Source organism: Fukomys damarensis, unplaced genomic scaffold (assembly GCF_012274545.1).
Source record: "Fukomys damarensis isolate Sample0158 unplaced genomic scaffold, DMR_v1.0_HiC HiC_scaffold_37, whole genome shotgun sequence".
In the NCBI taxonomy this organism is placed as follows: Eukaryota; Metazoa; Chordata; class Mammalia; order Rodentia; family Bathyergidae; genus Fukomys; species Fukomys damarensis.
The window spans coordinates 25,601,486-25,616,594 of NW_022900949.1; the positions used below are offsets into that span (position 1 = coordinate 25,601,486).

Genomic DNA, 15,109 nt, shown 5'->3' on the forward strand with positions numbered 1-15,109 from the left:
AAAAAAAAAAAAAAAAAAAAAAAAAAAAAAAGAGAGAGAGAGAGAGAGAGAAGTTCATTTCTCTTTTCAGAGTTTGTAAAGTTGACTCCTATGGAGTGAGTGGGTTGAGGCGTGTATTAGAGGGATCTGGGTCCCTGGTCCCTTAGAACTTGACTTCCAGTGATTCCTAAATTACCTAAAACCCTGCTATAGTCTAAGCAGTCAGTGTTCACGTCTATTATAGTTCCAGCTACCCGGCCGTCTGAGGTGGGAGGGGCACTTGAGCTCAGGAGTTCAAGGTCAGCCTGGGCAACAAAGCAAGACCCTATCTCGAAACAAAACAAAAGAAAACGAGCAGTGCCAGTCTTATAGAACACTGGACTGGCTCTGTCGGTGACTGACCGCCCTTCATGTGTCTTCAGTTTTATATCTTCCATCTTGTATGGGTCCTCAATTCTGAAGCGTCCACCACACTAACTTCGTGTTGCCATGGGGTCCAAAGCTACTCACGCTCTTGTAAATGCTTTGTCAAACCCACACAAAGGAAGTGGATAGACCTTGGTGAGTTTGGCTTAGGCAAGCGATTTCCTTCCTCTTTGTGTGTCCTGAGAGTGATTGAGATATTTTTGGGTCCCGCTGGTGGTGAGGGAGATCTAAACCACCAAAGTCCTAAATGAGTAGTCTCTTGAAGAGAATAACAGAAAAGATTTTACACAGGAGGTTTTATGCTATACAGATATCTGCATCTGAACATAAATTTAATGACCAACTTGAAAGTGGAAACATAATTTCAAGTATTCAAAACAGTCCTCTGAACACAGTTGTATAAATTACATCTGCATTTTCGAGGTGAGAGTCTTGCGGCCTATGAGTTTCTTTTAAATTGAACTAAGTTAGCATTTCAAATGTGGTTCACTCAGAGTGGATCTCTGACTCTCAAAGCAGAAGAAACTGGACTCTTCCCATCCATGCTGGCAAGCCAGCCAGTAATGGCTGTGAGTCACAGCTGGAATGTCCTGTGGTTAACATTCTGCTCTGAAAAGAGAATCCAGAGCAGCAAGACACCAACTGGTTTCCATGGTAACCTGTATTTGTGTACTTTGAAAAATGACGGTTACTTTTTGTGTGGTAAATTTGCGCGGGAATGAATTGTGGAGGTGAGAGGTGAGGGTGACATTAGTCCTCTGTGTGACCATAAACAAAAACGCTGATTTAATTAAGTGTAAATGTTAAAAAGACATAAAACTGAAGGTATGAGGGTTCTTTTTTTCTCATGGAGGCATTGTTCTGCACTAATTAATCCGTTACTTTATTTGCCATTACACTGAAGCAGTTTCAAAAATATTTATCTGATGTTTATTTCAATGCATCCTTCCCTCTCCTTAAAGGCAAAAGGAACCTGATTGTCATTCACCAGCGGCCCCGACTCCCGCACTGCCTTTCCCTTCCACCTCCCCCACCTCATTCACAATGTGTTATTTGAGACCACTGAACAGCCGGCTCAGGCTCTCCTTCAGTGAGGTAATCCCGTGGCTAGGAAGGGACAAAATGCCCTCTGAATCATGTCAAAATGTGACAGCCCTTAACCTTTCCAGGCAGGGAGAGGGAAAGACTTTGTGTATTGTTTGTGGCCTCATGTGGAATGAAAACACTGTGTGTCTCCTCATCCTGATACCCAGTACTTTGTAAGTGGCTTAAGGTGATTATGCTTACAGAGAAATCTTAAGTTTTGATAGATAAAGATGAAATCATTTCAGCTTTGGTCACTAAGCTTCAAAGAATAAAGGGACTGGGAATGTAGCTGGATTCCTAGGAACACACACACACACACACACACACACACACACACACACACGCAGACACTTTAGAGGGCGGGGCCTGGAGACCTGCAGCTTTTGTTTTCCTTTCCTCTTTTTTTCTAATGTTTTCTCTCCCTCTCTCACTCTCCCTCTCTCACTGCTGCTTCTGTCAGATGTGTAGAGTATTAGAAACCTGGTTAGAAACATTTGAAGACAGCATTTCTTTTAAACAAGCAGAAGTGACACACCTGAAGAATAGAGCTAATCTTTATTCATTTGCTTAAAAAGCTTAGGTTTTGTGCTGAAGGATGAATGAATGATACAATGCCTGTGGGCTTCTCCTTTTCGGTCTCCGGTGACCTTCCTTGAAATCTCACAAGCACGGCTGCCTAATGAGCAGCCGATAGGAGATTTCAGTGAGAGGTCAAGATTTCAAAACCTATGATCTCTTATGACCTGGTTTTTCCCCATGGAACAGCCCTAAAGGATCCAGCGCCTTTACTATCTAAGATGAAGTGTAGCATTGTATGATTTTAATGTCTACCTAGCTATACAGGATCCAAGTACTAGTGCTGATTAAATCCTTAAAATAAAGGCAGTTTGGGGGAAACCCCAGTGTTCATTCGTTGGAGAGCCGTTGTGAGCCTGACCTCATTAAGATCTGCTCAAGGCCCTAGACAGAGCGCCCTGAGAATTCAGTTAGTAGGGACCATAAGCCTCCTGTCTGTAGAATGCTCGGGGATGTGATCATTTACACAAAAGAAGTACAAATGAGAAGCCACAGGATTTCAAAGGAAAACTAATCTATCCCTGACCATAGGGAATAGTGAAGACTCCACAGAGGGAGCTACTTTGTGAAACTTGGTAATAATTTTCCATACTCCAATCAACATGTTTCAAACAATATTTTATATCTTAACATTTCTGTAAGTAAAACAATTGGGCCAGTGTGCAATTTATTGAATGCACATTGTAGATCTTGCTGCAGGTACATGCAGACTCTCCCATACGTCCTCTCTCCAAGAGAATAACCGGAGAAGTTGTGTGTGAATTAGATCTTTTCCGTTTTACTGTCACAGGCAGCTCATCCTGAGGGAAACTGAAACAAAGTGCTCAGCGTGGACACCAGAATATTCTCAGAGAATATACAATCGTCTGTCTCATGAGGAAGCCAGTCTTTTGGGATTATCATTATCTTTGCTAAGTGAAGAGAGACCCTAGAGAAGTTTTCTTAGTTTTTAAATTTCTCATTTGGAGATATATATCTGATGAAGTCATTAAAGAAGGTACAACAGGTTGCAGAAATACTTCTTAGAAAAAGAGGCCAAGACCTAAGCAGAAAAATGCCAAGGGAAGAAATGTAAATGCCCATTAGCCTTGAAACGCAAAACACCCCAGCATCAAAATTTCAAAGTATCCAATGTAACACAGATTAAGAGAATCACAAAGTAAGCCACATTTTATTGCACTATTGGCAGCAGTTGTAAAAGTAATAGCAGTCATCACTGAGAAAGCTCTCTGGGAAAGAAGAACATGTCTGTAATGTGTCAGCTTACCAATGAAATGGTATCTTGGTACACACTTTTTGATTATAGATTTAATACTACTAGGGAAGTAGTTCTATGCTAGAGTGCTTACCCAGCATATGAGGTCTTGGGTTCAATCCTTAGAGCCACCAAAGGCAAAACAAGAAGAAATGTAAGAATATGCATTCTTATGTATAAATGTAAGAATCAACAACCACCAAAAATTATACTCTGATTAAATCCCTTTATTGGAATCTTTTTTAAAAAAAAGTTTAAATATGAAACAAATATTTATACTGGCAAGAAATTATAAATCTCCTAAATGAACAGTAATAGAATTATAATACTAATACAGCATTTTGTATCCAATGAAAATATTTATACAGGCCATTTTTGCAAAATGCTTAGAGAAAAACAGGGAAGACAATTAAACATGGAGCCCAAATTTATATACACACCCACCTACAGAAACGTGTGTGCCATACACAGATGAAAAAGATATCAACAAAAGAAATTTTCGGAACTAATGAAATATTAAGAGTGCTTATCTTCAGTGTTACTAACTTTGTATTTCCCCTTTTTCTCATACCTTTCTAAAATGTCCAATTTTTTACAGTTAGTATTTATTTAGCAAATTGCCTCTCAGAATTGTAATAGCTGCTATTCACTGAGCATTTTGTAGGTCTCATTAATACCCAAAGGCACCTCATTCAGCCACCCATTTCCCTATATTGTACCTGGATTATGCTTTGGACTTGCTATGTTGACGTAGAACAAAGAAATTAATAGTTGGGTCTCCAAATTTACGGGTCTTAGAATTCAGATACATCTCTAAAGCCCTCTCAATGCAATTACCTATTTTTAATTTTTATGTTAAACCTCCTATATTCAACTCCTCTCTGCAGATTTACCTCTAGCTTTTGGACCAGGGAATAGCATTTGCTGTTTGAGTAGACTTGGCTTTTTCCTTGGACAAATCATGTGAAATGCTTTTACATTAGGAAGTTTCTCTTTATTTGCAGCTCTATGATGGCCCACGTCGGATTGGGCGCTACTGTGGGACAGATCTTCCCCCGTCAGGGAGTACCACGGCCTCCAAGCTTCAAGTGCTGTTCCACACTGATGGAGTCAGCCAATATGAGAAAGGATTTCAGATGCAGTGGTTGGTTCATGGTAAGCCCTACACTCATCTCACTTGTATTTCAGTTGCTATTTGTCCAACAGTCGTTCCCTTTCTGATTCCATCCTTGGAAACAATGCCATCAACAAATAACAAACCCAAGCTAATCAAACAAATGATGAAACCGAGTAACTCGGTGTCAGGCTTTAGAAAATTTACTCAGACCTTAGTAGAAAGTGAAGACTTAAATCCTGCCAGGGTTCAGAGGGCAGACAACTGGAAGGAAAGTCAAAATGGAAGAAATTTGAGTTAGTACTTGAGGAGATGCAGAAACAAATCGCATGAGATAAAGAAGGAAACAGAATGAAATTACTAAGGATAAAGACTCACATCCATCCGGGTATAGCAATATTTGACCATTTTATGTTGCAAAGTGGGTGTCACGCAGGAAGGGTGACATTCAGGTACCGTGGAGTAGGATGAGCGAAGGCTCATCTGGACATTAAGCAAAGAAATACTGATAGTAATCGATGAGAAAGAATGGGAGTCAGTCAAAGAGATCAGGAAACGGTGGGGCTGAGAGATAAACAGGAGCAGAGCATTTAAGCTGAATGCATGAAGCCAGGTATTATATGCATTATACCTGCCAAAGGGTACAGTTGGAGCCACCTTCACATTGATGGTTCAGGAAGCAAGTACAGATCATCATTCCTCTGAAGATGAAAAGTTGTTTTCAACCAAAGGCCTGAGACTTCAAGATTTACCTTCTGTAGGCCAACCAATAGGGAGAGGTCTCAGAGCAGTGATTCTCAAGAGCAGCAGCAGCATCACTAGGGCCTTGCTAGAAATGCAAACTTATGGCCCCACCCTAGACTAGTGACGCCCCTGGCACCTATGCCTTAACTAGTTTGGTGATTGGAGTTCATGAGTCATTGATCTACCTTGATTCATCCCTGAAAAATGTAGTCTTGTGAAGATCACAGCAGCAGTTCTCAACTGAGGTGTTAAGGCTCACTGGTGTATCTCAGTCCACTAGAAAGAGAAGTGGAGTTTCAATGCTAACTCAGTAAATGATCACAGCCACCTAAACTGTGATGCCCCTGTCAGAACTGGAGATAACCCAAGCGAGGTGAGCACACATACGTGCCAAGATTCATTCTTCAGAGATCGTTCACGTTATAGTGCACCCATGGGAATCTCAGAGCCACACAGAATTGCCCTGTCACAGAGCTGTACTTTATCAGCCCATAACCTTATTGGCTTACAACGGGTTCTTACTCTGCCAAATCCATTGTAAAATGAAAATAGCCATTTTCAAATTAAAATTGCATTTTCAATTAAAATGCATTTAATACATCTAACCTACTGAACAAATGGCTTAGCCTGGCCTATCTTAAGCATATTCAGAACATTTACATTAACCTATAGTATCAGATGGGCCAGAAACATCTAATGCAAAGCCTATTTAATAATAAAGTGTTTAATAGGAAATTCAAAATTCAAAGTATGGTTTCTGCCAAATGCTTATCACTTTTATGCCATTGTAATAAAAAAGTTCTAACAATGGTAATTGGAGGATCACCTGTGTGTACTGAACAGTGTTAGATGTTCTGAGGTTATGAACTGGGGACTGAGTGTATTTACAGTAAAATATACATATAAGGTTCTCGGTGTTTAAAAAATATTCTATGGTAATTCACAGAGCTGCTTGCAACTTCAAACATAAATTAAGAATTCCCAAAGTAAGTGAGCTATAATAATTAACTCTGTGGGAGTTCTGAACCCTCTTCTTTATCAGGAATGTAGATTTAGCCTTAGAGTAGTCGACTCGTTGATCTGATAATTGAAAGGATTCGATTGAATCATTTCTACACCATGGTCCATGTCTTCGTAACTTTCTTATCACTGAGACACAATATCCAACACCCACAGCTCAAAGGAGGAGAGGTTTATCTTGGCTCAGTTTGTAGAGGGTTCAGTCCATAGTCAGCTGGCTCCAAGGCAGGGTGGCTGCAAGGCGGAGGGGCCTGGCGGAGGAGAGCTTCTCAAGGCATGGTGGTGGGAAGCAGAGAGAGGGGGCAGAGCAGGTAAGAGATGAACCCTTTCAGGCCACACCTCAGTGGCCACCTCTGACCAGACTTCACTTCCCAACATCACGTTTACCTACAAATGCATCGGTGGACTAAGCTACTGATGATTATCACACCCCCATGATCCAGTCACCTCCACAAAGTCCTACTTAGGAGCACATGAGGCTTGCCAGGTACATCTAGATATAAACAGTCCATGTCTCGTGTTCTGTGACCCACAAACATCATTCTAAGTAGAGGAAACCTGAAAAGTCATAAAAGGGACAGGAAAATACCAGAAAATGGCCTGGATTTTTCAAGGATAATCTCCAGAGCAGAAAGGTTTCCCAGTTGTTTATATGCACAGAACTATTATACTGAGATCTCTCTTTTTATCCACTGAAGCACTGGGTATTAAACCCAGGACCTCATGCATGCTAAGCATGTGCTCCAGCACTGAGGTCCACCTCTAGCCCTCACTGGAATTTTGTGAAAAGGAAGATTTTGATCCAGGGGGTTTGGAGTAAAACCTGTGAATCTGTAATTCTTACAAGACCTCAGTTGATGTTCATGGTGCTACTCGGGACTTCACTTTGAGGAACAAGGCAGGAGTGGATGTGAAGTCTGGAGAAATAAACTCATAGGCAGTATCCCTAAGGACTGGGGAATCTGTGGTGTTCAGAGGGCACCTTGTTCTAACAGTTGGTTTTCATCATGGCAGTACAGTAGTTGGATGCCTTATAAGAGAGAATCTTACTGCTTCAAAGATTGAAAGGGGAAAAAACTTCCCTGGGTTCAGATAGGTGGAAGGTACGAAGTGCTAACCAGGAGACCTGGGCTCCAGGCTCTAGGAGGTGGTCTTTCAGCCAAGATGCCTACTGGAATTCTCTGGGAGTTTAGAAGAGTACCTGTTGCCTGGGTTCCATCCCTCATAGATAGGATTCAGTTGATCTGTGTTGACGAGTGCTAAATAATTCAGTCTTGCGGTCAGGATAAACAGTGTCGGGAGCAATGGTTTTGCAGGTATACCCTTCTATCCTAGGGCACCCACTTCCCCGCGGCTGTTCTAGCCCTATAGTGCACAGCCACTCCAAGGAGCTTGACTGAATGGTCACTACTGGTCACACCCAGGTTATTGTATCACTGAGTTCTTCCAGCCAACATTTTCAGCCCTCTGGTGAAAGCCTTGAGTTTTTGCTGGGAAATGTTTTATTCTACTAGTTCTATTTGGAATCTGTCTTCTTTGGGGAGAGTCAAAGACATTCTCTGTGTATTCTCTTTTTCTGTTTACTGTTTCCAAACTTTCCCCCAATTACTGAACACTTGCTGAGTTTGGAGCCAATTATGCAACAACATTTGGCCACTTGGGAGCAGAACTTGGAAAAAAAAAATTAAAACTGTTCTGCCAATGATATCTCTCTGTGTCTCTCATATATATAAATTATACTTGGGAATCTTTGGGAAGGAGATTGTCAGTAGTTAGAGATGTTCAAAATTAACTACAGTATACCATAGTTATACAAAGCCATGAGCACAGACTTTATACCCTGCATCTGAACTATGTCTGTAACATGAAATAACCTCAGTAGAGGAGCCAACAGAGAAGACGAGGATAAAGGAAGTCTTCAATGGAAAGGTGCTGCCGTTGCTTAGCCACTGGAGGTAAACTGAAGATACAGAGATGCAGATTGTGAACTGTCATTCGTCCATTTATGCATTGGATATTAAGGTGCTCTTTGTGCCCGGTACTCTTCTAGGGCTGGGGATACAAGATGACTTTTACCAGTCAGCATGGTTCCTACTCTCACAGAGCTTACAGGATAATGGGAGAACTGGCCATCTGGCAAATACACCAATAAATAGACAATTAAAACTGTTATAAATACCACTAGAACACACAATGAGATCTGACCTGGGCTGGGTAAGCAGTCAGGGAAGTCTTCCCTGAGAAAAGGACCTTAGGGCAAGAATCTGAAAACTAAGCAAGACGTTAGTAAGGAAATATGAGAAAGAAAGGATTTCAGGTAGAAGAACCAGTGGAAGCAGGGAATACATGAGAAACGGAAGTCCAAAGTGGCTGGAACGGAGAGCACAGGCTGCAGCCCTCTAGAAGGATGGAAAGCTGCGCTATGGTCCTGACCAGCGGGAAGGCAGGGACTCAGGCAGTCACATGGTTCACACCCTCTTTCTTTATGCACGGCCTTCATGCGCCATTAAAAAAAGATGGGGTTGGAGTAGGATTCTGAAGGATTGAAGTAGCATGGCGCATTGTGAGACTCATTACAGGATGAAGCCCAAACTACAAATAAATATTAAACTTGCAGTCATGCATCACTTAACATTGAGGATGTGCTCTGAGAAATGCATTGTTGGCCAGATTCCTCAGGTGGGAACCTTACAGAGCACTCTTGCCCTGATGAGACTGCTACAGTGTCACTTGGGGTGTTATCTTACGGGTCTGCTGTGTGGCATGTGCATCTGACATGGACTGAAACACTATTGTGCAGCACGTAACTGCACTCTTAATTTTCAAGTGCAGCAGATGATTCTCGAATGCATATATGAGTTCATACGTGGGTGTGTAAAATGCATCAGCAAGAACAAAATTCAAAAACAATTCAATCTCTGCATTTCCCCTTTAGATGTCTGCTCAGAATCAGGTGGCAGGCTCAGGACCTTCATCCAGAGCTGGCCCTGAGCTGTACTCTTCGCCTGGCCAGAGAAAGCAGCTTTAAACTTCTGGTCCCTTTATCAGAATCAAATCACATCTCAGGGCATTTCTTCTCTTGCTCTTTTCCAAGCTTTGTAGTAAGAGCTATACAAACCGTGTTTGCAGAGGGCTCAGAATTTTTGGTGACATCATTTCCTGAGCTTTCCTGTGGAGGAAGAATCCCTGCACACTTCTTTCATTTTGGTAACTCATAAATAAATCCGCTTACCAAATGTGCGTCTTTGTCAACTGCACAAATCTTCTATTTACTTTGAGAAAATAGATCCACAAATGGGCTTTCTCTGTGGGTCCATTTTCAAAGTGGCTCTGTAGACGTAAGATGAAGCCACACTGCAGTGGCTTTATTCGGGCCCTCAAAGAGAGTCCCTCCCTGGAAATAAAGAAATGGCCACAGTCTCCGTGCCTCGCTAATCGGTTCACAGTATTCAGCATTGGCAGCATTGTTGGGAGGCTGAATTCGGCCTTGGGGGCCTCCGTCTGGGTTGTTGAAGGGCAGATAGAACTGTCCACAAGCTGTGTGAATAGAGGCCTCCCAGCCAGCTGTGCACACCCCTCCTCTCTTCTGCCTGCTCCTCCAGAGGCCTTCTTTCACTTGGCAATGGAATCCAGCATATAAACAAGGTCAAGGAGCTTTGTAAGCCAAGAGAGTGACATTTGCAAAGGAAGTGAATGCTTCAGCAGGGAGCTGGGAGGGAAGGGCAAAGTGGCATGTGATGAGGAGGTGATGTCACCCTGGAGTTCCACAAAGGAAAGCATGGCCTTTCCTTGGGAAGATAGATGACATCAGCCTCTCAAATGGAGGCCTCTCCATTTTATCTTCTTTTTAGTATTAACGAGATTTCTCAAGGCACAAGCATTTTCCAAATTTGGTTTAGGAAAACATTTTAAAAACAGAATCCAGACCCTTTGGGACTAGCTTGGTTTGCAAGTGAGCCAGCCCCTCTGGCAGGCTGTGAACATGAGGCACTGTACAAAAGGGCTTCTTAGATGCGTACCTGCAAACACAGGCCAGGAAGCTGCAGGAAGTCAGCCAGGTTTCTCTTCAGTCCTCTCTCATTTCTCCCCAAATGGGCTTTCAGTGCTTCTGTTTATTGTTGGTCTTTTAGGGGAATTCCTTCTAACTTGCTATTTTTCATTCCTTTTGTGGCAGAATACATGAGGTACGGTATGAAAAATAGATGAAGACGAGAGACAGAGATGAAATCACAGATCCGTGAACCTGGAGTTGCTAACGATGTCCCACACTGTACAAGGGTTTTGAAGGCATAGAAAAGTTAGTCTGTCTTCAAGATGTGTGTGCACAGTACAGTTAGGAAACAGTTGTGGGAAGTGAGCAGAAATACTGAAAGGGCAGGTTCCTAGCATCAGGCCTGTAAGGAGGCCATAAGACGGGACAATCACTGTGTGGGTTTAGAGATATATAACAATGACCAGAGCAAGAATTAGTAGATGATGCCTGTAGTACGTGAGCAAAGAGGGAGGTAGAGGTGGGCATAATACAGTGAAGACAACAGGACCTAAGGCTACACAGACCTGCGTGGACTGTGTTCCGCAGAACTCTGACAGCCAGCTGGATGAGTTGAGCTTCCTATAGCAGCTGCTGTTATCTTTAAACCAGGATGTGGGAAGCGTCACTGGGGGGACCGGAGTTGGAGGAAGTGCCGTGGGGACAGAGGGGACCAAAGGGGACCATTATGGGTTGTGGATAGTGAGCTGGGGTTGCAGGACTGCAGAGTCCAGATGGCCGGTGATCAAGGGGGGGCAACACGTCAATGGCTCCAAAACCGAGGCACAGAAGGACTGTGTGGCCAGCTGTATGATGAATTCTGACACACTATTGCCACATTCCCTTTGCATTGAAGCTATAACCCGTTACCGAGGTTTTCACATGTGAAAATTATCTTAAGACCTTTTTTATTATTGAATAGTCATTCTCTGTGTGGTCTGTCCCACATGGGAAGAAAAACTCACAAGAACCTGGAGGTATGATATTCGCAATGAATGAAAGTGATCTTATGAATTGCGGTCAACAAGGATTCCAGGACTCCCTCAGGGCTGGGCTTTGATTCGTGCTGTCTGGACCTAATCTCAGGCCAGGACCTCCCTCTCTGCTGGTGATAGAATTGCTTTCAGTCTTATTTCCTGCTAGGCTGTGAAAAATATAATGTCACACACAGAGAAGTAGTAAAACACCTGCGTTTCTGCATTTAAAGGAACCTCTTTATGACTACGAGCACATCTTTAATTTACCAAGCCTGTAAGCAAACTCTTAGTAAAGACAAATCAGTAAAAACGTGCAGTCCCCAGCTTGTTATTATAGTGTGATGTAAACTACACATCCCATTTGGTTTGGATAGAATTTAAGAAAAAGAGAAGTTTTTAAAAACCAGGAATTCTGTTTAATTTAATAAGTATTCCCTAAAAAATATTTCCGTAATATTGACTAACCTCCTCTCTTCTCTCACATTTATACATACTCTACCCAGGCTTATTTATTATGACGATTCTATCCAATTTTGTATTTTTGGCTTCTATTTTTGTGATATTTCAAAAATATTTTTAAAGATGGATATTGGAAATTAAGAACATTTCAGTGTGAAACCAAGGCACAGATTTCTACATTATGATGCCAAGTCTTAATCGTGGTTACAAATGTTCAAAGAAGTTCTTTTCATGATAATAACTTTGAAAGATCTGTGTACGGAGCTGGGCATGGTGATGTACCCCTGTAAGGTCAGCCACTCAGGAGGCTCAGGTGGGAGGATTGCTTTCACCCTGGAGCGAGAAGCCAGCCTGGGCAGCACAGCAAGATCTCATCTCACACACAATCTGTTTACCAATAATGCACCTTTTGGAATAATAACTTACTAAGAAATTCCTGCATCTCTGTTTGCCTTGGCTTCGGAGATTTTTTCCAGCCAAGACCCAGTGCTCAGAAGCAACATGAACCATAGGCAGACCTTTCAGAATGAGTGGAAAAGCTAACTCCTGACATTCTCTCCTCCTTGACAACAACAGTAAATACACACAGTTGACCTGCCTTTGACGTTGGTTCTGAGTCTTTAGCAAGGGGCCTTGTAAGAGTCTTGACTCCCGATTCCCATGCCATTACTGTTTGAAAAAATTTGACTTCTATTTCCAGTGCTACACTTTGAAACAGTTACAAAAAGAAAGAAAGAAAGAAAAAAAACCCTCAAACCACCATGACCTTCCCAAGTCATATATTGCACAATTTGGAATAGTCCTTGGGATCTGAGCCAGAAGGAAGGGCTTTCTCGAATCTTCTGTTTGTGTTCTGGTTTCCTAGCAGTAGCATAACTGATAGCAATTTCACAGACCTTCTGGGGGGATTCCACACATTTTCATGCAACATGAAAAAAGAAACCAGACGCTGTTTTTGTAAAAGTTTCAAATATTGTAACAGCCAAAGATGACTAAACCCACAGAACAAACATGAATTTCAAGTTAGAACACTAATTTCTGTCCTCAGAGGTTTCTCTTTTTGAGCATTTTCTTGAATAGCACTATATTTATCTCAGACATTATGTATTGAAGGACTTATTTTATGTGCACGCTGCTGTGTTCTTAGAGAAACTAATACCAGTCACCCTCTCGCTAAACAAAGAATGAGTCTCTGGTGCAGGACTGTAACAGTCCTGTAAAAGAGAATTTTTGTTTTTGTTTTTGTTTTCACTGAGTTTATTGGTACATTTTAGGTATACAGTACAGTTACATTCATCATTGGGAAGTTGTACCGTTACATGATGTATCTTGTTTCTTATTTTTTCCCCATACCTCTGCTCTCCCTTCACCCCCTCCACCCTCCCCTATTTACAAAGACTTTGTTTCTATTTTTTTCTTTTCTTATATTTTTTCTTTTCCCTCATTTCCTTTCCCCCAGCCTTCCCATTTCTCCTACTCCTTTAGCCCTTTTCATCCTATTTCACATTATCAATTATACAATTTGGATCTTATTACACTTTTAGTTTTTCACACCAGAGAAACTATTCGGTATTTACACATTTGTCTTATTATTTCACTTAGGAGTATGGCCTCATTATGCATCCATTTTCCTATGAATGACTCTAGTTTCTCGTTCTTTATGGCTGAGTAGTACTCCATTTTATAGAAAAACCACATCTTCTTTATCCAGTCTCCAACTGTGCTGTTGGACTGTTGGGCAATGGGCTGTTTCCAAGTTTTAGCTGTTACGAACTGTGCCACTATAAACATGGGTGAGCATATATCACTGTGGTATGATTCTTTTAATTCTTTGGAAAGACACTCAGCAGAGGGATAGCTTTGTCAAATGGAACCTCTAATCCTAGTTCTTTGAGGTATCTCCAACTGATTTCCGCAGTGGTTGCACCAGTCTGCACTCCCACCAGCCCATAGAAGAGAATTTGATGTTCTGTGTATAAGTAATGACATTAATGTATGTAGTCCCTGATTTTTTCCCTTCCTATAATAAGGACTACTCACAGGCTAAACAACATATATTTTGCCACCTATCTGTAATTTTAAATTCATCCTAAGAGGTTAAGAATGCAAAATAAACTACATTGCACTATAAAAAGTGAATACAAATATGAGTCAATGCTTAGGACACTGATTTAACAGCTGATTTATTTATTATTTTGGTGGTGTTATCATTTTTTTAAAACGTGATTACCATGTGCTGAATGCTTTAAAACATTCTCGTGTGTCTCTTCCCAATAATTCTCTGAAATAAGCATTATCACCCCCATGCTGTGGATGGGAAAGGGAGGAAGGGGATGTAAAGAAATCCAGGGACTTGTCCAGACTCAAGTCCGGTGAGCGCTGCGATCAGGACATCAAACCGAGGGTGTTGTTGCAGTCCACAGCTCTCACCTGCCGTAGCTTCACTCTGCCTACAAGGGAGAGGTTCTCCCTCTCAGTGCTCGTTGGAAAGACCGCAATGCAAAGAATTTCAGAGCTAATGGTAGATAAACCTATAACTAAGTTCTCAGAATAACGAATGTTTTGAAAGATAGGTATGTAGCCTTTCCTCCCTAGGCGATCTCCTGGTTCCAAGGCTCCTTATTAAATTACACAATTCATTCTTTAAGAAGCAGTAAAATGTGGGAGACCCATGGCAGGGTGGGAGCACATGGCCTGGCAAGGAACTAATTCAGAATATCTGCTTTTGGTATATCCTTTCATTTTTATCTTTTGGTGTGGGAGAGTAAACCCAGGCCTTGTGCAGGATGAACATATTTTATCACTGAGCTACACCCTTGTGCCCTGTGTGTTGTATTACTCATTTATTTTTTAACTTTATTTGATCCCCTCCTCCAACACACATGATGAACTACTGCATCATTTCTCTGGTGTGAGAAACCGAAAGTGGAAATAAGGACTGAAATGTATAATAGATACTGGGAAATGGGAAGAAAATGTTCAAATGGGAACGGAAATAAGGGGGAAGGAAAGGGAGAGAGGAAGGAAGAAGGGACAAGGAAAAAAGAGTGCAAATAGAAGAGAAAAAATGGAAACAAGGCTGGTGCGGCGCAACCTCCCTGCAGGAGAGAGTTCAGGGATGGAGGACCAATAAAGAAAAGAAATTGAGATCTTCCCTCAAAGAGGTAGCCTACTAAATTAGTAAAATTGAAAGAATGCAGCATTTTAGACTAAATATTTCACAATGGAATGTAAGTGCTGAACATGGATATTGCATAAGGACTACATGTTTCCTGTTTGGGGGTTTTCAAAAAATAGCTATTAGTAGCTTTAGGCATAAATTTAGGCATAACTTATATCTGGGAAATTAGTCTCCTTGCCTCAGATTTATTTCATTTCCTTGGCAGATATTTTAAAGTAGAGATAGGAGAGGGGGAGAGAGAGAGAGAGAGAGAGAGAGAGAG

The 15,109-nt window shown here is 41.6% G+C and overlaps 1 protein-coding gene across 1 annotated transcript in view; it reads left to right on the plus strand.

Annotated features, from left to right (window-relative positions):
- Cubn (cubilin) overlaps positions 1–15,109 on the plus strand; it is a 263,953-nt gene that overhangs the window by 99,725 nt on the left and 149,119 nt on the right. The window contains exon 28 of the mRNA XM_010607108.3: positions 4,327–4,477. Within this exon, the coding sequence (XP_010605410.1) occupies positions 4,327–4,477 (151 nt within the window). The remainder of the gene's footprint in view (positions 1–4,326; positions 4,478–15,109) is intronic.